Source organism: Pristis pectinata, chromosome 3 (assembly GCF_009764475.1).
Source record: "Pristis pectinata isolate sPriPec2 chromosome 3, sPriPec2.1.pri, whole genome shotgun sequence".
NCBI lineage: Eukaryota > Metazoa > Chordata > Chondrichthyes > Rhinopristiformes > Pristidae > Pristis > Pristis pectinata.
In genome coordinates, this window is record NC_067407.1 from 44,989,617 (window position 1) to 45,013,676 (window position 24,060).

The window sequence follows — 24,060 nt, forward strand, 5'->3', positions numbered from 1 at the left end:
CGACCCTTTAATATAGACGGTCAGAAATCCTGTTACACAAAGTTTCAAGGGTCTGATGCACTTCAAAGAACTTTTAAATTTAAAATCATTGGTTGTATTTAAGGTTTTTTTGGCCGGGGAGAGGGGAGAGACTTACCCAAGTGCAAAGTCAAGCTAATTGAATTAGGGTACTGAATCCCAGCGAGCATCGTCTGACTTTGCCACCAAGTGGTATCGGCTTGGTTATTATAATCGGTCAGGTAGACGGCGCCGTGCTGAAGCCGGGGGTTGCTGGAGTCGCAGATGTGGCAGGACTTGGTAACCCCCGTTACTCCGGTCTGGACGCAATATTCTTCAGGAGGGGAGCCGCAAGTGTTGCTGGCCACCACAGTCACATTGAAAGCGGCGTTGACGAACTCGGGCATGCAGCGCTGAGACCGGGCATTCTCGTCGTAGCACTCGTCCATGGCTGCCGGGCATTGCACGATCAGACAGCCGAGCAGGATGAGCCGTAGTTTCCAGCGCATGGTACCGAGAGACAGCGAACGCTTCAATTCATTCGGCACACCTTCCTTCGAAGTCCTGAATCGTCCCAGCGCCATTGAAGACTGCACATACAAAACATACACAAAAAAGGCAACAGGTCCACACCCTCGCAGTGCAATCTGGGACCAAGGCATAGATCTGTGCACCACACTCCCTAAACGTGACCCACTTCCGCCAATAGAGTGGAGAGTAAGAAGGGGAGAGGAGCCGGATTGATGAAAGCTGACTCTAAAACCATCTGACACCCGGCGTAAATTTCTGCTATCACTTCTTCGCTCTCCCCCGAATTACTAGGTGGTTGGCATTAAAAAAATATTCCCTCGATGTGTACATTTAAGAACTTAAGTTTCAAAAAAGGTGTCGATATTTATTAAACCCTCTAAATATGGAAAAAATAAACAAAAGATGCTAGAAACACTCAGCAAGTCAAGCAGCATCTTTGGAAAGAGAAACGGAGTTAACTCTGTTTTTTTTCCACAAATGCTGTCTGACCAGCCGAGATAGAGCCCCCAGCGTTTTCATTTCCATTCTAAGGGGGTCTCCCAAACAACGTCACTTTTTTTAATGAATACGATTCTTAAATGTACAAATCGAGGGAGTATTTATTTCAGATTTTAGGCATGCGCATTTTTAATCCCACTGTACTTAATTATTTGTAACGATTTCCGAAGTTCACGTTATGTCTGTCTTGAAAGGCGCTATTAAGGAAACAGTGACCTTACGGTGAAACACTTGTAAGACAGATTCTGGTTGTGTTCAACCGTTCTATTTTAGAAAGCCTAATCGCTCCTACTTTGAATCAATTGTGCAACATCTTTTAAATTCACACCATAAATTTTCTCGATTTACGTTGCAGGATTCAAGTCAAAAAGTAATGGTAGCAGGAAGAGATTGAGATTGTCAGACTATGTCAGTACGTGACATTCCAAGAATTGTACCGTGTTTGGTTATCATATTCCAACAAAGATACACCTTAAAGAACTTTGCAGATATGTAATCAGATAAAAATGGGTTCATGCCAAAGAAAATACCAGTGAAGATGACCAAAGCTTGTCAAAGACATGTGTTTTAATAAAACATCTTAGAAGTGGAGAAGTTTACAGAGGGACTTCCAGAAACCGGGTAGGGAACCCATGTTTTAACATGTGGCTAATAAACTGGAGGCATTCAATGACTGAACCAATACATAACTGGAACATCGAGGCAAAAGGTCAATTAGTGATTATGTAGAACAGCATATAATAGGAGTTTTCAATGTTTAAAGTGGATAGAAGATGGGAGTCCAGGCTAGAAGAACACTGAAATAATCAGGTTTGGAAGTGAAAGAGGCAAGGATGAGGGCTTGGGAGCAGATACAACAAAGGTTAGGGTGGAAGCAAGTGATTTTACAAAGGTGGAAATAGGCAGTCTTTGTGAAGCCATGAATATGTGGTTAGAAGCTCAAACTGAGTTTAAGGAAGGACGTGAACAATCACTTTCAACAAGTTAGTGGCAGGAAAGGATGGAATCAAGGATACACAGGTTGGGGTGGAGTCCAGAGTCAATGCCTGACGGGAGGAAACTGGCTTATCTAAGAATGGATATTGGACAAGCAGTCTGACACCAATGGAAGAAGGGGAGTTAAGAGAAAATCAAAAATTGGAGATGCTAGAAATCTGAAATAATAACAAAAATGCTGAAATCACATAGCAGTTCAAGAAAGTCTGTGTAAAGTGAACCAGAGTTTCTCCAAGGAATTAATATATTCAAGCCAACTGAATGCCTTAAGATGATATCATCAAGATACCACATGTAGATGAGGAAGGATTGGGAACTAAGAATAAATCCTTAAGGGACTCCAGAAATATGGATTGGAGATCAAATGTTGGCTACATTTGGGTAGAGCGGAACAAAATAATGCAAGGACACTCAAACTGAACTGGACAACATGAAAAAGTTGATCAGAGTCATTTCAGGATTGGGGCAGAGGCATTCATAAACAGGGTTGAAAGAAAGGCATCAATTTGGGAGGTATTAGAAGAATTAAGGCATTGGAGAGAAAACATTGTAGATCGTGCTGCATTTTTTTCAAAGACAGATGACTTATGACATCTTTTGAGGATGGGGATGAAAATGGAAGTTTTAGAATAAATGAATCAGTCTCTAAGCAATGGTATCTGTAACCACTGTTGGTATGGAGAAAAAAAACTAGAAAATAGTGCATGTTTAATGTGATTTTACACAAGTTGACAATAAGCAAATATTTAAATATCACTGGAATAATGTTTCTTTGAAACTTTGGTCACTCTTTGAATTTTGCTTTCTCGCAGCCAGCATGACTGGTAAAGGGAAGTGAACAAATTAAACTGACATCCCTTTATGGTTTGACATAATACAGTGACACTCTGATTGCTGATTTCACTACTACATTTAATATTAGCTTTTACTCGCTGTACATAGAAAGTATCATATAACAATTCAATGTGATGTTTAGAGCACAGTTTGGTGTCAGCTGGAATGCAATGAGTAACTGAAGTCTGGAATAAACAGAATCAGCACTTTTCTAATTCTAACAAAAATACCATGATGTATATCTTCTTAAAATAATTACATTGGAATTCATTTAATAAAATGGATTTGCAGCAAACTAACTCAAAACTAGAAATAGTTCTGGATTAAAAGTCTGAACTGAACAAAGCCACCGTAATATAAGCTAAATTAATCATAGAAAACTTGCAATGTAGAGGAGGCGATTTGACCTATTGTGCCCATGCTGATAGTCATCTGCGGTAAGTAAATTCCCTTTCTCTGTCTCACATACACATATTCTGCAAATATTTTATCTAACAACATCCGCCACCCATGATAACTGATGTAGAGATAAGATATCTTTATTAGTCACATGTACATCAAAACACACAGTGAAATACATCTTTTGCGTAGTGTTCTGGGGGCAGCCCATAAGTGTCACCACTCTTCCGAAGCCAACATAGCATGCCCACAACTTCCTAACCCATATGTCTTTGGAAAGTGGGAGGAAACCGGAGCACCCAGAGGAAACCCATGCAGACACAAGGAGAACGTACAAACTCCTTACAGACAGTGGAGGGAATTGAACCTGGGTTGCTGGCGCTGTAAAGCATTACGCTAACCACTACACTGCCGTGCCTCGTAATGTACTTTGTTTCACAGAGTGGGGTTTGAAAACTTCAAATCAATGGGTGGGAAACAGACAGCTTCCCCATCAAGTCTGGAGTCAGGCAGGGCTGCCCTCTCTCCCCTGTCTTGTTTGTGTGCTGTATAGAACCCTTTGCCGAATCCATCAGGAAGGACATAAGCATCAGAGGGGTGACGTTGACAGGCAGTGAGGTCACCCAGACGAAAACCTCCCTGAACATGGACGGCGTTGCCATCTTCTGCTCGGACCCAAGGTCAGTTCGCAGATTGATCAGCATCTGCAACCAGTTTGAGTTGGCATCAGGGGCCAGAGTTAACCACACGAAGAGCGAGGCCATGCTCTTCGGCAACTGGCCCGACCGATCTGACATCCCCTTCACCGTCAGGCCTGACTATCTGAAGGTGCTGGGGATCTGGTTCAGAGGAGCTGGGGCGTGCAACAAAAATTGGCGGGAGCGGATTGGGAAGGTGAAGCAGAAAATGGGACTGTGGGAACGGCGTTCCCTATCGATAACCGGGAAGAACTTGGTTATCAGGTGTGAGGTGCTCTCAGGGCTGCTGTACTTGGCACAGGTGTGGCCTGTTCCTCGCTCCTCCAGCTTGGAAATCACCAGTGCCATCTTCCAGTTCATCTGGGGATTCAAGATGGAGCGGGTCCGACGGGCCACCATGCACAAGTCCCTGGACAATGGGGGTAAAGGTGTCCCCAATGTCGCCCTCATCCTGATGACCACCTTCGTCTGTGGCTGCATAAGGCTGTGCGTGGAACCCAAGTACGTGGGCACCAAGTGTCACTATGTACCGAGGTTCTACCTGTCCCTGCTGTTGCGAAGGATAGGCCTGGCCCCATGGCCACACAACATCCCAGTCAGCTGGACGTTGCCGCACTACCTGTCCTTCATGGAGAAGTTCTTCCAGACCAACACCTTTGACCACAAGTCCATCAGGCAGTGGTCAGCACGGAACATGCTGTAGACACTGCAGGAGAAGGACTCGATGGACACTGTGGGGTGGTTCCCTGAGCAGACTGTCCAGACCATCTGGCAGAATGCCTCATTGCTAGAACTCACCAACAAGCACCAAGACCTCGCTTGGCTGGCGGTGAGAGGGTCCCTCCCAGTCAGATCCTTCCTGCATGGTCGGAACCTCATTCCCAGTGCACGCTGCCCCCGGGAGCACTGCGCTGGGGACGAGACAGTTGCCCACCTCTTTGCAGGCTGTGGGTTTGCGAGGACGGTGTGGCGAAAGATGCAAGGGTCCTTGTCACAGTTCATCCCCAGCAGCTGCGTAACAGAGGATTCGCTGATCTACTGGCTGTTCCCAGGGACACACACAGAGACAGACATCAACTAATGCTGGAAGGTCATTAACTTGGTGAAAGATGCCCTTTGATGTGCCCGAAATTTGTTGGTCTTCCAGCACTGCGAGATGTCCATAGGGGAATGTTGCCAACTGGCACGTTCCAGGCTGCAGGAGTACGTGCTGAGGGACACACTGAAGCTGGGTGCAGCAAACGCAAGGGCTCGGTGGGGAAGGACTACAGTTTAGGGTTCTTCTACCACTGGAGAGGGAGGGGCGGGGTCAGGTGAGAAAGCCCCTAAATATTGTAAATACGGGACTGGGTAGCCCCCAGGGAGCCACACATGTGGCATCGGTGCTGTTTTTTTAATATAAAAAGGTAACACTAATGAATGATCTGTACAAGAATGTAAAGGCTTGCACTGTTTTATAATTGTATATAGTTTGTTTTTTATTATGAATAAAGTTTATTTTAGCATTAAAAAAAAGTTTTGTACACAACATGAATGGGGATCCCAGAAATCTCAGTATAAATCAACAGTAGTTTTTTCCCATTTATTGCAAAGCTGAGTGAAATGATACATAAGTATGATATAGTAGCTCCTAGTGGCCAGATTAAGAATGGCATCAATGGTTGATAGTGCAGCCTTTCTGGCTACTGTGAAGTATCAATGAACAAGACTACTGAATGAAGAGTAATAAAGAGAAAAATAAAACTAAATCCATGAACATACTATATCAAATGGCATTTGGTTAATTCACAGCTATGCTACAGCTAAAAGAGGGTATGAATTGGAAAGTTCACACTGCAATGAATTCAGAAACAACCTCCATATTATGAACCTTCTATACTAATGCATGGGCCTTTCTTTATTTCTTCAACCAACAAATCATGGTATCAGTAAAGTAAGTGCAAATGTGACCTGGAGCCTTTGTAATCCCTTTCAAGTCTGACATCTCCTTTAACACCATCAAACAAATACTGTATCTGCATAATTTTCCTGCTACACATTGCTATTGAATATTTCATGGCATGTTCATTAACCAATTAAGTTCAACCATCTCCCATACTTATCAGGATATTGTAAACATATTTTTAAGTCAGTATGGTAACTGATTGAGCTAAACACTTCATAAAATCATCAAGACACAAGAAATTCTGCAGATGGTGGAATCTGGAGCAATACACACAAAATGTTGAAGCAACTCAGCATGGCTGTTTATTTCCCTCCATAGATGCTGCCTGACCTGCTGAGTTCCTCCAGCATAGAGTCATAGAGTTGTCCAGCACAGAAACAGGCCATTCAACCCACCACTTCCATGCTGACCTTTTTGCACACTACACTGAAGCAAAAGGTGGGGGGAGAGGGGAAGACATGCTGATTGAGGGATCACATCAGAGCTGGCAGAAACGGCAAAGGATGATGTGCCGATGCAGCGGCTAGTGACCTTGCCGCACTACCTATCCTTTGTAGAAGAGTACTTGCAAGTAAACACCTTTGACCACGAGTCCAATAAGGCAGTGGTCAGTGCAGAATGTACTTCAGACACTGCGGGACAGGGACACTATGGATTCTGTGGGTTTGTTCCCAGATCAAATGGTCCAAACCATCTGGTAAAACGCATCATCACCAGATCTGACCAACAAGCACAAAGACCTTGCTTGGCTGATGGTGAGAGGTGCCCTCCCAGTCAGAGCTTTCCTCTACTGACGCCGTATCACCCCCAATGCACGTGGCCCTCGGGACGGCTGCAGTGGGGAAGAAATGGTCACCCACCTCTTTGCAAACTGTGGATTTGCTAAGAGGGTGTGGAGAAGGATGCAAGGGTCCATGTCCTGGTTCATCCCCAGCAGCTGTGTAACAGAGGACTCTCTGATCTATGAGCTGTATGAGGGACACACACCGAGACAGACATCAAATGCTGCTGGAAGGTCATCAAACTTGGTGAAAGATGCCCTTTGGTCTGCCCGAAACTTGTTCTTCCAGCACAGCGAGATTTCCATAAGGGAATGCTGCAGTCTGGCACAGTCCAGGCTGCAGGAGTACGTGCTGAGGGATGCACTGAAGCTCCATGCAGCCAATGCTAAGGCTCTGTGGGGAAGGACCACAGTCTGGGCTCCTTCTGCTACCCCACATAAGGGGCAGATTTGGGTGGGGAATCTCCTCAATGAAAGGGATATCACCTCAGGGAGCCACGTGAGTGGCAATGGTGCTATGTTCGTTTGTGCTTTTTTTCTTTAAAAGTTTGCACTACTGAATGCAATGACCGTGAATGTAAAAGGTTTTTGCTCTGTTTCTTCTTTTGTATATTTTTTTTAATTGTAAATAAAGTCTATTTTTGAAATTAACAGAGGCTAGTGGGGTGAAAGGTGAACTCTTTCTCTCTCCTGATGCAGGGTCTTGACCCAAATTTTGATTATCCCACTGCCTCCACAGACACCACCTCACCCACTGAGTTGCTTCAGCAGTTTGTTTTTTGCTCCAGCTTCCAGCATCTGCAGTCTCTTGTGTCTCTATTTCTGCTCGATTTGGGGAGAGGTGGCGGCGGTGGCGGTAAGAGCAACATGTGGGAAATGGAGGAAATGCAGGTGAGAGTTCCAGCAACTATGGCAGGGGAAAGCAACATTTCCCGAAGGAGGACATTTCATAAGTCCTGGAGTGGAAAGCCTCATCTTGAGAGCAGATGCAGCAGAGACAAAAGAAACTGAGAGAAGGGGATGGCATTCTAGCTGGAACATAGAACAGTACAGCACAGAAATAGGCCCTCCCTTCTGCCTGCACATGATCTATATCCCTCCATTCCCTGCATATATGTGTCGATCCAACACCACTATCGTATTTGCTTTCACCATTACCCCTGGTGACCTGTTCCAGACACCTACCATTCTCTGTGTATAAAACTTTCCCCCTCTCACCTTAAATATATATCCTCTAGTACTTGATTTTAGTTGGAGATAAGGTTCGTGCCACTGGTCTGTAGGGCACCCAACTAATTGGTTATAGTTGTAGCTGCTGACAGATTGACAATCACTAGTCATTGATGCACTAAAATAGATGAGGTCGGGCTTCAGTTGTGATGCTTTTTCCCCTTATTAAAATAGCCTTCCCAAATCTCCTGTCTTGACTGGGAAATGAAGCAAAGGGGATAGCTCTGGGAAATTGGATTTTTTTTTAGTCCAATATGTAGAGTGATCAATTAGGAACACAGTTGTTCAATGATCTGTAACATTTGTGTGCCATTTAACAGTTAAAACATGCAATACAAAATGATTTAAATTTAACATTATTTTCAAAATATTGTCCAATTTCCTCTCCCTTTTCTATACAACAGGGCATGTCCGTCAAAAGTTGGAATTATGAACATTGGCAAGCTGTACAACGGTGGAACTGGTTGGCAAGGAGGTGAATGGACATGAAATCATTGCTACTGCTTAATCCCATCCTCTACAAAGAAGTCAATTTTAGCACCAGTCTCCAAAAATGTCTAAGATCAGCCAATTCAGCTCAAATCAGGTAACAAGTCTAATATATTTATCTGCACAGAATGCTGATACATTGATACATGCTGTATAAAAGAATCTTGAAGTTGAAAAATCTTGGCGATGTGAGTAGATGTTGCCCTGTATTCCAATCTCAGCTTGGCATTTCCTCCGCATTAAATAACCTTAGTGAAAATCAATTAGGTTGGATTGCACTGGGCATTGCAGCACTGACACAAGCAATTCAGAGCATGCACCTGACCTCCCATTCTGCAGCTGCACCTAGCATTGAGCTCATGGGTGATTCCATAATCTGCCAAGTTAACTTCATATCTGACCATTCAATTTTATGCCACTCATTTCAATGGTATCATTAACTTTCACCAAAACATGCATTTTTAATACTTCTTTAACTTAATTTTTTATTATACTTCATAATTATTTTACATGTTTCAAAATATCTCTGATGATCACAGCTGCAAAATGTAAGTGGAACTGAGGACATTTCATGAGTCAGATGCAAGGCCAAGGCTATGTCCATTATGTAGCTAGAAAGGTAGCAGACTTTGAATGTGAACTGTGTATGTAGCATAAATACATGGAAGCTCCTCCATGTGTTACAACTAGGTAAATAAATTTCTGCCACAATGAGTTCACAATCCCAATGCACAAGTGTGATTATCTTACAACTAGATTTGTTCTGGGGATAGGGACTCTTAATATTCCAACACACTTTAAGACATAGCAAGAAAGTAATTCTGGTTCTTAACTAGAAACTTCTGAACATTTTTAAAAAACATTTCCTCTGATTTTTCTCTGTATTTTCTCTTTCTTTGAAGGTGTTTTATGGTCCAAATACTGTACATCATATTTAAAGTTGAAATCATTTTCTGAAAATTCAATAACAATTTGCATTTATACAATGCTTTTAATGTAACCCAATATCCTATGCTTCATGGGAGCATTACTAACACAACCCAGGACCAAACCAAACATGACATTAGATTGACTAAACATTTGGCCACCCAAAGAGGCAAGTTTTAAGGAGTGGATAAAAAAAAAAGTGTTTTGGGTTATTATTGGGAGCAATATCCAATAATCTGGAAAATCTGCTAGTCTAGCACCATCAGTCCCTAGTCTGCTGGATTACTGGAGTTTTGTTGTAACAATCTGTTTTATGTAATTGGGTCTGCATGGCCATATGGTGCAATCCATAATCCACAACAGTTTAAGTGAAATTGCATCTCAGGCTGATTTTGGTGATCTTGGTGCTTAGACAAACACATCCTGTGAACCTAGTTGTAGATAGCTAATTGACAGATGTTATTCTCAATTTGAAACAATCCAAAATTCAGAACAGCTGTCATTTTAATAGGCATCGAAATGCTGCAATAAAAAAACAGAAAATAATTAAAGTGCTTAGATTAGATAACATCTACAAAAAGAGCTAATATTTACAGGATTAGATCAGCTATACAGAAAAGAAACAGGCCATTCTGGTGTTTATATACATGGTGAATTTATTTTGAATAATTATGGTAAATTAGGAACAACTGAACTAAACATCGTTCTATCACTGGTTATAAATACAAACAGAAAATACAGTAAAATACCTAGCAATTCAGACAGCAGTCATGGAAAGAAAAACAGTTAATGCTTCAGGTTTTCACCTATCCTTTTAGGTGTGGCAATGCTCTAGATTAGCTGCATTGCAGCACATTTCTTTACTTCTTTCTATTGGTGAAGTCACTCAATTTACAATTGGCATGTTAGTCACAATGTTAACATCAACACAATACAGTCCATGATCTTTGTTAGTTCAAAGATCAAAGTTCAAAGAGAGGGGGAAGGTAGGTAGGTGGGGAAGATGCAATAAACAAGAAGAGGCAAAGGGCCGAAGAGCCTGTTTTGTGCTGCATGGTTCTATTTAATCTCTACCACTACGTTTACCACATTCAAAGAAATCAGCTCCACCATGAGTATCTACACACATGCATACTGGATAAAAGGGAAAGCTACATACTTTATATATCCAGACTTGCCAATACATGTCAGTGAAGTAGTAAATGCTTCCGAGCAAGCACATCAATATTACTTTTAAACTTTTGTACTTAATCTCTTAATAGATTAATATAATCTAGGGAACATAGTACCAAAAGTAAAAGTTTTGTCATATGTATTAAATCTATGCATTACTGATAAGTAAACAAACACTCTTTAATGATGACACAAGAAATTCTGCAGATGCTGGAATCTGGAGCAATACACAAAACATGTTGGAGGAACTCAGTGGGTCAGGCAGCATCTATGGAGGGAAATAAACAGTTGACATTTCAAGTGAGTCCAGGTGAGAGGGGGAAGGTAGGTAGGTGGGGAAGATGCAATAAACCAAGAGGTGATAGGTGGAAGAGGCAAAGGGCCGAAGAAGATAGAATCTGGTAGGAGAGGGCAGTGGACCATGGAATAAAGGATGGAGGAGGGGAGGAGAGGAGATGGGCAGGCCATCAAGGCAGATGAAGGGAGCCACAGGAATAAGGGAAGAGAAAAAGGGTGAGGTTACTGGCAGTTAGGAAAATAGATGTTGAGGTCATCAGGTTGGATACTCCCATGGCAGAATATGAGGTGCTGCGCCTGGCTTCAATGTGGCAGTAGAGGAGGCTGTGGATAGACATGTCAGTATGGGAGTGGGATGTGGAATTGGTGTGGGTGGCCACTGGAAGGTCCTGGCTGTTGCAGCAGACGGAACGGAGGTGCTTGATGCAGCGGTCACCCAATCTGTGTCGGGTCTCACCGGGAGTCTCCAACCTGATGGTCTCAACATCTATTTCTCTAACTTTTGGTAACCCCCACCCCTTCTTTTTCTTCCCCTCTCCACCCCCCCCCCCCCCAACTCCTTTGTCTTCCCTTATTCCTGTGGCTCCCTTCCCCTGCCTTGATGACCTGCCCACTTCCTTCCTCCATCCTTTATTCCATGGTCCACTGCCCTCTCCTACCAGATTCCTCCTCCTTCAGCCTCTTATACCTATCACCTCTCAGCTTATTACATATTCCCCCCCTCCCCCACCCACCTACCTTCCCCCTCTTACCCAGACTCACCTATCACCTGCCTGTATGTGCTCCTCCCCCTCTCCCCACATTCTGGCTTCTACCCTCTTCCTTTCCAGTCCTGATTTCCTTCTGTAGATGCTGCCTGACCTGCTGAGTTCCTCCAGAGCTTTTTGTGTATCACTCTTTAATGATGTTCACATTTGCTTACATTATGGTATATCAAGAGAAGATGCATCATAACAGCATTGGATAATGGAATATTAACATCCAATATTACAAGGCACAGAAGTTAGTTTCTATAATTGCTTTCAAATCTTGATTAAAACCATTTTTTCCTGCAGAGGTACAGTTCTTTGGAATGAGCAGGTCTCAAGTATTTTACCCAAGTGATTATTCTTGTGTAAACTAGCACAGATTGCAGGCCGGATAACTGGATATGGCAATTTCATATCTAAACCCATTTCCATCCTCATCCAATGGCATTACAGTATATTTTCCTGCACAGGGCATTATTAACCATCAGCTGCAGCAACCTTTTATGATCATTTGTGCTCCACATCTGCCCTATTTGCCCTTCCCATCAACCCATCCACTCTCCCCCCACAACACCATACAATGAGGATAACTGGAACACTCATTGCTAATGTTAGAGCTGCAAGACTATGGAGAACTACTGAACCAGGTAGATTCCAAATGGAGGGAGGGTATATTGCTATCTGTAAGGCACATTCACAGATATCCTTAGCACACATTAAGAATAAGTGGTTGATCCACGCCACTCAACTTCAGATGATGTGTCATAGACCTTAGCCTGCATGGTACATAAGATTAAAGGATTTCCAACAAAAGACAAAAGGAACTCACCTCTGAACAAAAGCAAGACTGAAATGTTCTTTTGTCTAATGACATTAAACTTGTCAATAATTTTAAAAACTTACAACAGCTGAAAGTCAACATTTCATCAAGGTATTGGGACTAATCTAATAGTGAAGTGTCTGTATGATTAGTTGGTAATGACAAGTCTCAGCAGGAATCCTCCTCTTTTGAGGAGCTTGCTAATTCTCAATATTTAGGATCACAGAGACTGCAGGCGTCAACAGAAAAAGGGAAAAAAAGAATTAAAGGGTAGAATGGTGGATTGTTGGTTAACAATATTCATCCACCTCTGAAGCCTGGTTTAAATCTAGCTTACAAACAAGAAAGACTTTTTCTGGTTTTTATGGTTTAAAGTATTGTAAACATTTTCAACCTAGTTCCTTATATGGGCAAGTCAACAATACAAAACTGCCCACAATTCATCATGAAATATGTTCTCTTGCAATCATAATAGGTGTCAAAGTACATCATATGGCCCTTTATGGCAACGTGATCATTCAATAAATTGATGGCTGATATAGCATTTCAAATTTACTTTCTCAGAATTCCAAATCCTTTGATACCATGAGTGTCCCAAGATCTATCAATCTTAATCTCACCTTTCGACATACTCAACATCTAGACATCAATAATCTTAAGTAGGAAATCCCAAAATTCCCAACCTTCTCAGTCCCAAATCCCTCTAGTTGTGAATTATCCAGTCTGCGGAAGCATCCTTTTAGCATCCACACCGTCAATCCCTTGAAAAATCTAGAATATCTTAATGGGATCATCTCATTCTTCTGAATGGCAGTGACTGTATGCCAATCATAATTCTCAATTTATAGGATACTCTCAATTTAAGCATTAAAGCCCAGAAGAAAGACTGATTAAAAATGTCTCATACCTCTTAATGGCATAGATGTGCTGTACGATGAGAAGGCAGCACATTGTTTTAGAGCTTCATCTACTACGCTAATTAGAAAATATTTCACGTCTGGCATAACTGAACTGGTTACATGTCCTTCTAAAAGATACAAATGTGAAAAAAATCCACTAATTCCTAGGCATTCCAAACTTTTTCTGGTCTTTTATGAACTCTTCTATAAAGGCAATCATAAAGTTATTCCTGATACTTCTGTGGTGTATTTTTTTTGCAATGACAACTTTTTTTTTGTCTTTGTTGGAAGGGAAAGAGAATGACAGGTGGAATACGATCACAAGGAGACCCTAGCCTCTCCCTCCATCCGCTGGTTCAGGACAGGTTCCCACATGAGTACCAGAGGCCATTGGGAGGTAATACACATGAGGTATTACGCACTTGGAGTACTGTGTTCAGTTCTGGTCGCCTCATTATTAGGAAGGATGTGGAAGCTTTAGAGAGGGTGCAGAGGAGATTTACCAGGATGCTGCCTGGATTGGAGAGCATGTCTTATGAGGATAGGTTGAGTGAGCTAGGGCTTTTCTCTTTGGAGAGAAGGAGGATGAGAGGTGACTTGATAGAGGTGTACAAGATAAGAGGCATAGATCGAGTGGACAGTCAGACACTTTTTCCCCAGGGCGACAATGGCTAACATGAGGGGACATCATGTTAAGGTGAGTGGAGGAAGGTATAAGGGGGATGTCAGGGGTAAGTATTTTACAGAGAGTGGTGGGTGCAATGGAATGCACTGCCGGTAGAGGTTGTAGGGGCAGATACATTAGGGACATTTAAGAGACTCTTAGATAGACACATGAATGATAGAAAAATAGCTGGCTATGTGGGAGGCAAGGGTTAGATAGATCTTAGAGCGGGAAAAAATGTCGGCACAAAATTGTGGGCCGAAGGGCCTGTACTGTGCTGTAGTGTTCTATGTTCTACCAAGCTACTAGATGGCTGAGTACAATAAAAGTAGAGTCATCTTGGTAAATCAGTCAGCAGGAGAGATGCTGGGTAATTAAATTTCCTGGCTGCAATGCAAATACACACTACTTAATACAATTATATTGTCTCTCTTATTTCTTTTGTCTGCTTCTTTATCTCTGCAACCTGCACCAACAGTCACCGTTGCAGACGTCTATGTCAGAGAGTGAACCCACAGAAAGCATCTGACCTGGATGGAGTTCCCAGCCATGTCCTTAGGTCCTGCACAGATCAGCTGGCAGGAGTATTTGCAAACGTTTTAAATCTGAGGTTTCCACCTACTTTAAAGGTGTCACTATAAGTGATTTCTTTATTAGTCACATGTACATCAAAACAGTGAAATGCATCTTTGCATAGAATGCTCTGGAGACAGCCTACTATTGTCGCCACGCTTCCAGCACCAACATAGCATGCCCACAACTTCCTAACCTGTACATCTTTGGAATGTGGGAGGAAACCTGAGCAACCAGAGGAAATCCACACAATCACAGGGAGAATGTACAAACTCCTTGCAGACAGCAGCTGGAATTGAACCCAGGTCGCTGGCGCTGTAATAGCGTCATGCTAACTACTACAGTACTGTGCCTGCTCCACTATCATCCCGCTATCTAAAAACATTAAGGTAACATGCCTTAATGACCACTGCCCAGTAGCTCTGATATCCACCATCATGAAGTGCTTCGAGAGGCTGGTCATGGCACACATCAGCTCCAGCCTCCCAGGCAAACTGACCCACTGCAATTCACCTACCGCTGAAACAGGTCCACAGCAGACACCATCTCTCTGGTCCTACACTCATCTCTGGAGCATCTGGACAGTAAAGACACCCATGTTAAGCTATTATTTATTGACTGCAGCTCCACCTTGAATACTATAATTCCAAGTAAACTCATCTCCAAGCTCCTAAATTTGGGATTCAACACTCCCTTTGCAACTAGATCCTTGACTTCCTGACCAACAGACCGCAATCAATAAGTATAGGCAGCAACACCTCCGCCATGATGATCCTCAACACTGGTGCCCCACAAAGGCTGCATCCTCAGCCCCCAACTTTACTCCCTATATACTCATGATTGTGGGGACAGATTATCCATCTACAATTTTGCAGATGACACCACTGTAGTGGGCCATATCTCAAATAACAAGGAATCAGTGTACAGGAAGGAGATAAAGAGGGCTTAGTGACATGGTGTCACGACAACAACCTTTCCCTCAATGTCAGCAAAACAAAAGAGCTGGTCATTGATTTCAGGAAGACAGGTGGTGCATATGCTCCTGTTTACATCAACGGTGCTGAGATCAAGAGGGTTGAGAGCTTCAAGTTCCTAGGAGTGAACATCACCAATAGCCTGCCCTGCTCCAACCACACAGATACCATGGCCAAGAAAGTGCACTGGTGCCTCTACTTCCTCAGGAGGTAGAAGAAATTTGGCATGTCCCCTTTGACCCTCACCAATTTTTATAGCTGCACCATAGAAAGCATCCTATCTGGATGCATTATGGCTTGGTATAGTAACTGCTCTGCCCAAGACTGCAAGAAACTGCTGAGTTGTGAACACAACTCAGCAAATCACACAACCAGCCTCCCCTCCATGGACTCTGTCTACACTTCTCACTGCTTTGGTAAAGCAGTCAACATAATCAAAGATCCCACCCATCCTCTTTTCTCCCATCAGGCAGAAGATACAAAAGCCTGAAAGCAGGTACCACCAGGCTCAAGGACAGCTTCTATCCTGCCATTTTAGGATTACTGAATGGTCACCTTGTACAATAAGTTGGACTCTTGACCACACAGTCTATTTTGTTATGGGCTTGCACCTTATCACCTGCCTGCACTGTACTCTCTCTGTAACTGTAACACTTTATTCTGCATTCCGTTATAATTTTCCCTTGTAGTATCTCAACACACTGATGTGATGAAGTGATCTGTATGGATGGCATGCAAAACAAAGTCTTTCACTGTACCTCAGTACATGTGGCAATAATAAGCCAATTTTTATCCTTTTGTCCCTTTATCTTGGCTCATTTTCATTGTAATTGACAAAGCAAAGTCAAAATAATAAGCTAATGCAAGATTTACTTGTATTTTAAGCATGTCCATCCTAAAATCCTTTCCCTTCTCTTCCATATTTACTGAACAATGCTAATTCTATGTGGTGCCAGCTTCTTTCAGGTACCTTTCTCAAATGACCAGTCCCCATTTGAGCTCAGATACTGTTTGGGTAGAATATCAAGCCAGGAAAATTATTGTAACTAAACCCAATTGTTCTTTTATTCCACATTCACAGATCATGACACTAATAATTAAGAGTAGGAACACCAACTATTATTTCATTGTTTAAAAACAAAAAAACTGCAGATGCTGAAATAAAAACAGATGGCAATTCAACATCCATTGAGAGGTCATCAATCCAAAGTGTTTACTCAGTTTCTCTCTCCATAGATGCAGCCTGGCCTCAAAGTCATAGAGTCGTACAGCAGTTCAGCCTGATTCATCCATGCCAACTGAAATGCCTATCTACACTAATACCATTTTCCTGCATTTGGCCCATATCCTTCTATTCCTTTCCTATCCATGTACGTCCAAATTCTTTTTAAAAGTTGTGATTGTACCTACCTCCAACACCTCCTCTGGCAGCTTGTTCCATTCCCCCCACCCTTGTGGAAAACTTCCCCCTCAGATCTATTTTAAATATTTCCCCTCTCACCTCAAACCTACATCCTTTAGGTTTAGACTTCCCTACACTTCGGGGGGGGGGGGGGGGGGTGGAATCTGTTACTATCAACACCTCTCATTTTATAAACCTATCTAAGGTCACCCCTCAGTGAGAACAATGCCAATCTCTCCTTGTAACTAAAACCCTCCATTCTAGGCATCCTCCTGGTGAATCTCTTCTGCACTCTTTTGTAGCACTCCCACATCCTTACTATAGTGTGGTAACCAGAATTGCATACAATATTCCAAGTGTGGCTGAACCAAAGTCTCATACAGTTGCCACACGATGTCCTAATTTATACTCAATATCCTTGCCTATGAAGGCAAGCAAGCTAAAAGCCTTCTTCTCATAGAACAGTACAGCACAGAACTGGCCCATCGGCCCACAATGTTGTGCAGACATAGCTATTCCCTCCTACCTACAGGATGCCCATATCCCTCCATTTTCCTCTCATTCATGTGCCCATCCAAGCCCCTCTTAAAAGCCCCCAATGAATTTGCCTCCACCACCCTATCAGGCAACACATTCCAGGCATCCACCACTCTGAGTAAAAAAAAAATACCCCTTATGTCTCTTCTGAACCTACCCCCTCTCACCTTACGTGCATGCCCTCTGGTAATGGATCGCTCAATAACGGGAAAAAGATATTGCTTGTCCACCCTATCTATGCCCCTCAATTTTATACACTTCCAACAGATCACCCCTCAGCCTCCGCTGCTCCAGAGAAAAGAGCCCAAGTTTGTCCAGCCTATCCTGATAGCACATGCTCTCTAATCCACGCAGCATCCTTGTAAACCTCCTCTGCACTCTCTAAAGCCGCGACATCCTTCCTATAGTGAGGTGACCAGAAATGCACGCAATACTCCAAATGTGGCCTAACCAAAGTTCTTATAGAGATGCATCATAACTTCGACTCCTATACTCAATACCTTGATTAATGAAAGCAAACATTCCATAAGCCTTCTTAACCACCCTTTCTACCTGTGTAACCACTTTCTACGAGCCATTGACTTGCACCCCAAGGTCTCTCTGCTCTTCAAAATCATTAAGGGGCTTACCCTTAAATTTGATAAATGTGAGGTGTTGCACCTCAGTAGGACTAATGTCAAGAGTATACTGCCTCTTGACATCAGGCCTACCAAGGTGCAACACCTCACATTTATCCAGGTTAAACTCCATCTGCCATTTCTCTGCCCACATCTGCAACTGATCAATATCATGCTGTATCCGTTGCCAGTCTTCTACACTATTCACAACTCCACCAATTACTAACCCACCCATCAACATACTCATCCAGGTCATTTATGTACATCACAAACAGCAGAGATCCCTGCAGAACACCACTACTCAAGGCCTCCAGCCCAAATAAGTCCCTTCAACCACTACCCTGTCTTCTATGGGCAAGCCAGTTCTGGATCCACACAGCCAATTCTCCACAGACCCCATGCATCCAAACTTTCTTGATTAACCCATTATGTGGGACCTTGTCAAATGCCTTACTGAAGGCCATATAGATGACATCCACAGCTGTACCTTCATCAAGCTCTCTCTCATCACCTTGTCAAAAAACTCAACCAGGTTAGTAAAACACGACTTGCCCCACACAAAGCCATGCTGACTTTCCCTAATCAAGCCATTGGATTCCAGATGCTCATATATCCTATCTCTAAGGATTTCCTCCAGCAATTTCCCTACAACTGATGTGACACTCACCGGTCTATAGTTCCCCAGATTTTCCCTTGTTCCTTTCTTAAATAGTGGAACAACATTAGCCACTCACCAGTCCTCTGGGACCTCACCTGTGGTCAAAGAGGACACAAAGATCCTGTCAAGGCCCCAGCAATTTCCTCTCCTGCCTCCCTCAGTACCCTGGGGTATATCCCATCAGGCCCCAGGGACATCCACCCTAATACTGTTTAGGAGACCTAACACTACTTCCTCCTTGTCCTCTAGATGCCCTAACATGTTTACGCCCTCAGTTCCAATTTCTGCATCCTGCATGTCCCTTTCCTGGGTAAATACTGAAGAGAAATACTCATTCAGAACCTCACCCACATCCTCTGCGTCCAAACACAAGATTCCCTTCTTTATCCTTAAGTGGTCCTACCCTTTTCCCAGTTACCCTCTTATTCCTTATGTAGGTGTACAATGCCTTCGGATTCTCCTTAATCCTACTTACTAAGGATTTTTCATGGCCCCTCCTGGCTTTCCTAATTCCTTTCTCAAGTTCATTTCTAGCTTCTTTATGGTCTGTCTGATCCTAACTTCCAAAGCTCTACATACTTGTCCTTTTTCTTCTTGACGAAGTTCATCACTTCTCTGGACATCCAAGCTTCCCTTATTTTGCCATTCATGTACTTCCTTCTTATACCTATCTTTAAACACTTTCCACATGCTCAACGTGGACTTGCCAGCAAAAAGATGTTCCCAGTTTACTCTACCTAGTTCCTGCCTCATGTCTTCATAATTATACCTGCTCCAATTTAAAAACCCTTCCGCTAGCCCCATACCAATCCCTATCTATAGCTATCCTTAAAGTTAATGAGCTGTGGTCACCGTTCCCCAGTTGCTCACCTACTGATAGGCGAGTCATCTGGCCAGGCTCATTACCCAACACCAGATCCAGAATAGCCTCTCCCCTTGTTGTACTGTCAACATGTTGATTTAAGAATCCCTCCTGGATACACCTAACAAATTCTGCCCCATCTAACCCCCTCACACTAAAGAGGTCTTAATCTCTTTCCTATTTACCTGTGTCGACATTTTCAGGGAGCTATGAACATGCAGACCAAGGCCCCTCTGTACATCAATACTCCTAAGGTCCTTGCTATTAACTGTATATGTCCCCAGCTAGTAAACAGATGACCCAAAATGCATTACCTCACACTTATTGGGATTAAATTCCAATGCTTTGCCCAATTTTCCAGCTGACCCACATTGCTCTGTATCCTTAGAGGACCATCCTTACTGTCTACAACTCCACTAATCTTTGTGTCATCAGCAAACATACTTATCAGACCACTGGTGTTCTCATCCAAGTCATATATATGACAAACAACAAAGGTCCCACCGATCTCTGCGGTACATCACTGATTACAGACTTCCAGTCAGAAAAACAACCCTCCACCACTACCCTTTGCTGCCTATCACGAAGGCAATTTTGGATCCAGTTTGCTAAAATGCCTTGGACACCATATGCCCTAACTTTTTTTTAGATCAGCCTACCATCCGGGACCTTGTGAAAAGCCTTGCCAAAGTCCTTGTCTACCACTTTGCTTTTATCAACTTTCTTTGTAACCTCCTCAAAAAAACTTAATCAGATTTGCAAGGCAGGATTTCCCACACACACCCCCTCTAATCAGTCTCTGCCTTTCCAAGTGATCATAAATCCTATCCCCCAGAATATTTCTTCAATATAGTTTCCCTGCTTCTGACATAAGCCTCACTGGTCTGCAGTTTCCTGGCTTATCCCTACTGCCCTTCTTGGATATGGGAACAGTAACTTTGCTCCAGTCTTCCAATACTTCACTTGTGGCTAAAGATGGTGCAAAAATCTCCATCAGAGACTCAGCAGTCTCCTCCCTTGCTTTCCATAACACCCTGGGATACATCAGGCCCTGGGGATTTGTTCACCTTAACATGCTTCAATATCTCTAATATTTTCTCTTTCCTGATACACACATATTCCAGACAATCAGTGTACACCTCCCCTAACTCTCCATCCTCCCTTGCCTTCTCCCTGGTGAATACTGACATGAGATATTCATTTGGGATACCACACATATCCTCTGGCTCTACTCTTTCCCTACTTAGCCATTTACTTCTAATATATTTATAAGTTTTTGGAATTCTCTTTAATTCTGTTAGGGCCATTTCATGTCCCCTTTTTGCCCTCCTAGCTGCTTTCTTAAGATCTCTCCAATATCCTCTATAAACCTCAAAGAACTCACTTGATAACAGTTTCCTATACCTGACATACATTTCCTTCTTCATCCTCATCAAATGCTCAATTTCCTTTGTTAACCAAGGTTCCTGAATCTACTATCTTTGCTACTTACCCTTTCAGGGATATGCTGACTCTGAACTCTTACTATTTTGCTTTTAAATGACTGTCACTTATTAGATGTTGTTTTTCCTTCCAGCAGCTGCTCCCAATCTACTTTCACAAAATCCTATTGAAGTCAGCCCTCCCCCAATTTAAGACCTTAACTATAAGACCAATCTTATCTTTTTCCATGACTGCCTTAAAGCTTACTAAATTGTGGTCACTGTTCACAAAGGGTTCCACAGCAGACACTTCCACCACTTGCCCATCCTCATTCCCTAAAATAAGGTCGAGTACAACTCCCTCCAAAGTTGGTCTCTACATACTGCTTTAAAACCCTTCCAGATACATTTAACAAATTTCACCCCATCCGAACCCCTTACACTGAGACAATACCAATCAATATTGGGAAAGTTAAAATCACCCGCTTCTGCAACCTTATTGCCTTCACATCTATTAAACATTTCCAGAATTTTCTGATTTTATTATTTTATTTTATCTGCTCAAGGAGCCTACCAATTACAGCAGTCTAAATAGCCATGTATTTCTATTTTGCAATGTCCCAAATTCCATTCAATGAATTGAAAAAAACTTCCAAGAATTACTATTTGAAATTTCAAGGATGGTATTTCAAATCCGTTCAGAAACCATTCACACAGAATAGAACACTGCACACTTCAAAACACAGTGTAAAGAAAATAATATTAATATCAATGATTTGCTGATATTGCCCAAAGCATCACTGAACTGTTCAGCAAAGGGAGATTTCCACAATACAAAATTATATTTTAAAAAAATCAACAATGTTTTTCTGGAATTTATTCTGATTAACTCAGGGAGTTATTTCAAAGCAAAAGATATCCACGCCCAAAAAATTGTTGCTGTTTTTAGTATGTTGCAGTCATGCTGACATCCTTTTTGCAGCAGTGGCCACTTTTAGCTCCAGTCTACAATCCTCACTGTCCTAAAAGGGATTTAGCAGTTAACCCACAGACGGTGGGCCTAATTTAATTCTCATTTACAAACATTTACACTTACATAGGTGTTTTCACAGGAGCAGACAACAAATTATAAACCCAAAATTGTGTCTTCTACAGTAGATCTGGGATTTGCATGAACAAAGTAGGTAATTGTGTATTTCCTTAACTAATCAGACTTAACAAGCTTGGATCTGCAGTGCTGAATCTGAACCAGGCATGTCAGTTAGATTCTAATAAAGATCTGAAGAAAGACAAATATTCTTACATATGGAGTCTTAAAGTTTTTCAGCATGGCAACAGGCTATTCAGCTCAACTTGTCCATGCTGACCAAGGTGTCTATCTGAGCTAATTCCATTTGCCTGCATTTGGCCCATATCCCTCTAAACCCCTGTCTAAATGTCCTTGGAATGTTGTAATTGTCCCCATCTCTACCACTTCCTCTGGCAGCTCCTTCCACATACCACCACTCTTTGTGTGACAAACCTGCCCCTCAAGTCCTCTTTAAATTTTTTCTCTTTCACCTTAAACCTATGCCCTCTAGTTCTAAACTTCCCTACCCTGGGAAAAAGACTGTGACCATTCACCTTATCCATACCCTTCATGATTTTATATACTTCTATAAGGTCACCCTGCCACCTCCTTCGCTCCAGGGAAAACAGGCCCAGCCTATCCAGTCTCTTCTTGTAACTCAAGTCCTCCAGTCCCAGCAACATACTTGTGAATCTTTTCTGCACCCTCTCTAGATTAATTACATCTTTCCTGTAGCTAGGTGACCAGAACTGCATACAATACACTAAATGCAGTCTCACCAACATATGGTACACCTGTAACATAACATCCGAACTCTTGTACCTCACTATTCTCTCCTCTGAATTCCCCAGCTTCCATGACTTTCTCCATGGTAAATACAGAAAAGTATTCATTTAAAATCTCGCCCGTCTACTGTGGCTCCACACACAGGCTCCACACTGATGCTTAAGGAGGTTTATTCTCTTCCTAGTTACCCTTTTGCTCTTAATATACCTTTTGAATCTTATCTGCCAAAGCTATCTCATGTCCTCCTTTTGCAGAATTTTCAGTTCCAGAACATTTGTTTTGCAGCAATTAAGGCAAATTACTTATCAGAACACTAAAAGTTTACTTGTCATTGGAATACACATGTTCCTGTGTATCTGTCACGCAAACAGAGCTTCATGCCTTTCCTTCTATTTCAATACTGAATATCTTGATAAGATATACTGTGGCAAAACTTTTGAAAAAAGACAAAGCTTACAGATTTAAAAGCATGTATATTCAGTCACTGGAAGTTGATGTTAAATTTAAACTAATAAAAGGTTTTTATTGTCAGCTTCGCCATTGTTATTGCAACAAAATAGAGTCCAGTGTTGTCACCATGACCAAGTTTTTGGAAGACATTAAAACCCAGGTATAATCAAGCTAGTGTGAATTTGACAAAGGCCACCAAATAAAATGGAAGTGTTAGAGTTAAGAAAAACTGCTGCAAGATGACGTAAACACCAAAAGGCTGGGAAATGAAAAATTTGAACAGGACCACATTGCCAAAAGCTTGCTGCAGTTATGTAAATGAACTTTAAAGCAACAGTAGTGGAACATTTAACATTTAAATTTACAGTTTAAATTAGAACATGGAAAGTTTGGCGTGGGGGGGGGGGGGGGGGGGAGGGGATAGTGGGGAGAAGCCAGCATTCTTGCCAACAAAAGTGGAAATGTAGAAAACTGGATAACTGCCAAGTCAAAAAGGGGCTCCTGGGCTTGAACTGACACTGTTACTTGAAGTCAATTCCTCAGCTCTAGCTTATTGTCTAACCAGGAGAAAGAGAAAGAAGAGGGAAGAGGCAGTGCAGCTGTAAAACTGCAAGTATCTCAGACTAGGTTTGATGCAAACCACAGAATTGAGATTGCTGCCAGTGTGCAGCCCTCAGGACCCTTGTCCAAATCCTCATATCAGAATTCACTACGTAAGGACAATCTGCTCCATCCAACCTCTTTGCTCTCTATGATTGGTTAGTTAATAACCCAACAAAGAGGG

The 24,060-nt window shown here is 42.4% G+C and overlaps 1 protein-coding gene across 1 annotated transcript in view; it reads right to left on the reverse strand.

The window, feature by feature from the left end:
• Nucleotides 1-700, reverse strand: part of lamc1 (laminin, gamma 1) — a 205,420-nt gene extending 204,720 nt beyond the window's left edge. The window contains 1 exon segment of the mRNA XM_052011503.1: nt 137-700. Coding sequence (XP_051867463.1) covers nt 137-659 — 523 coding nt within the window. The 5' untranslated portion in view covers nt 660-700.
• Between the last annotated feature and the right edge of the window lie 23,360 nt (nt 701-24,060).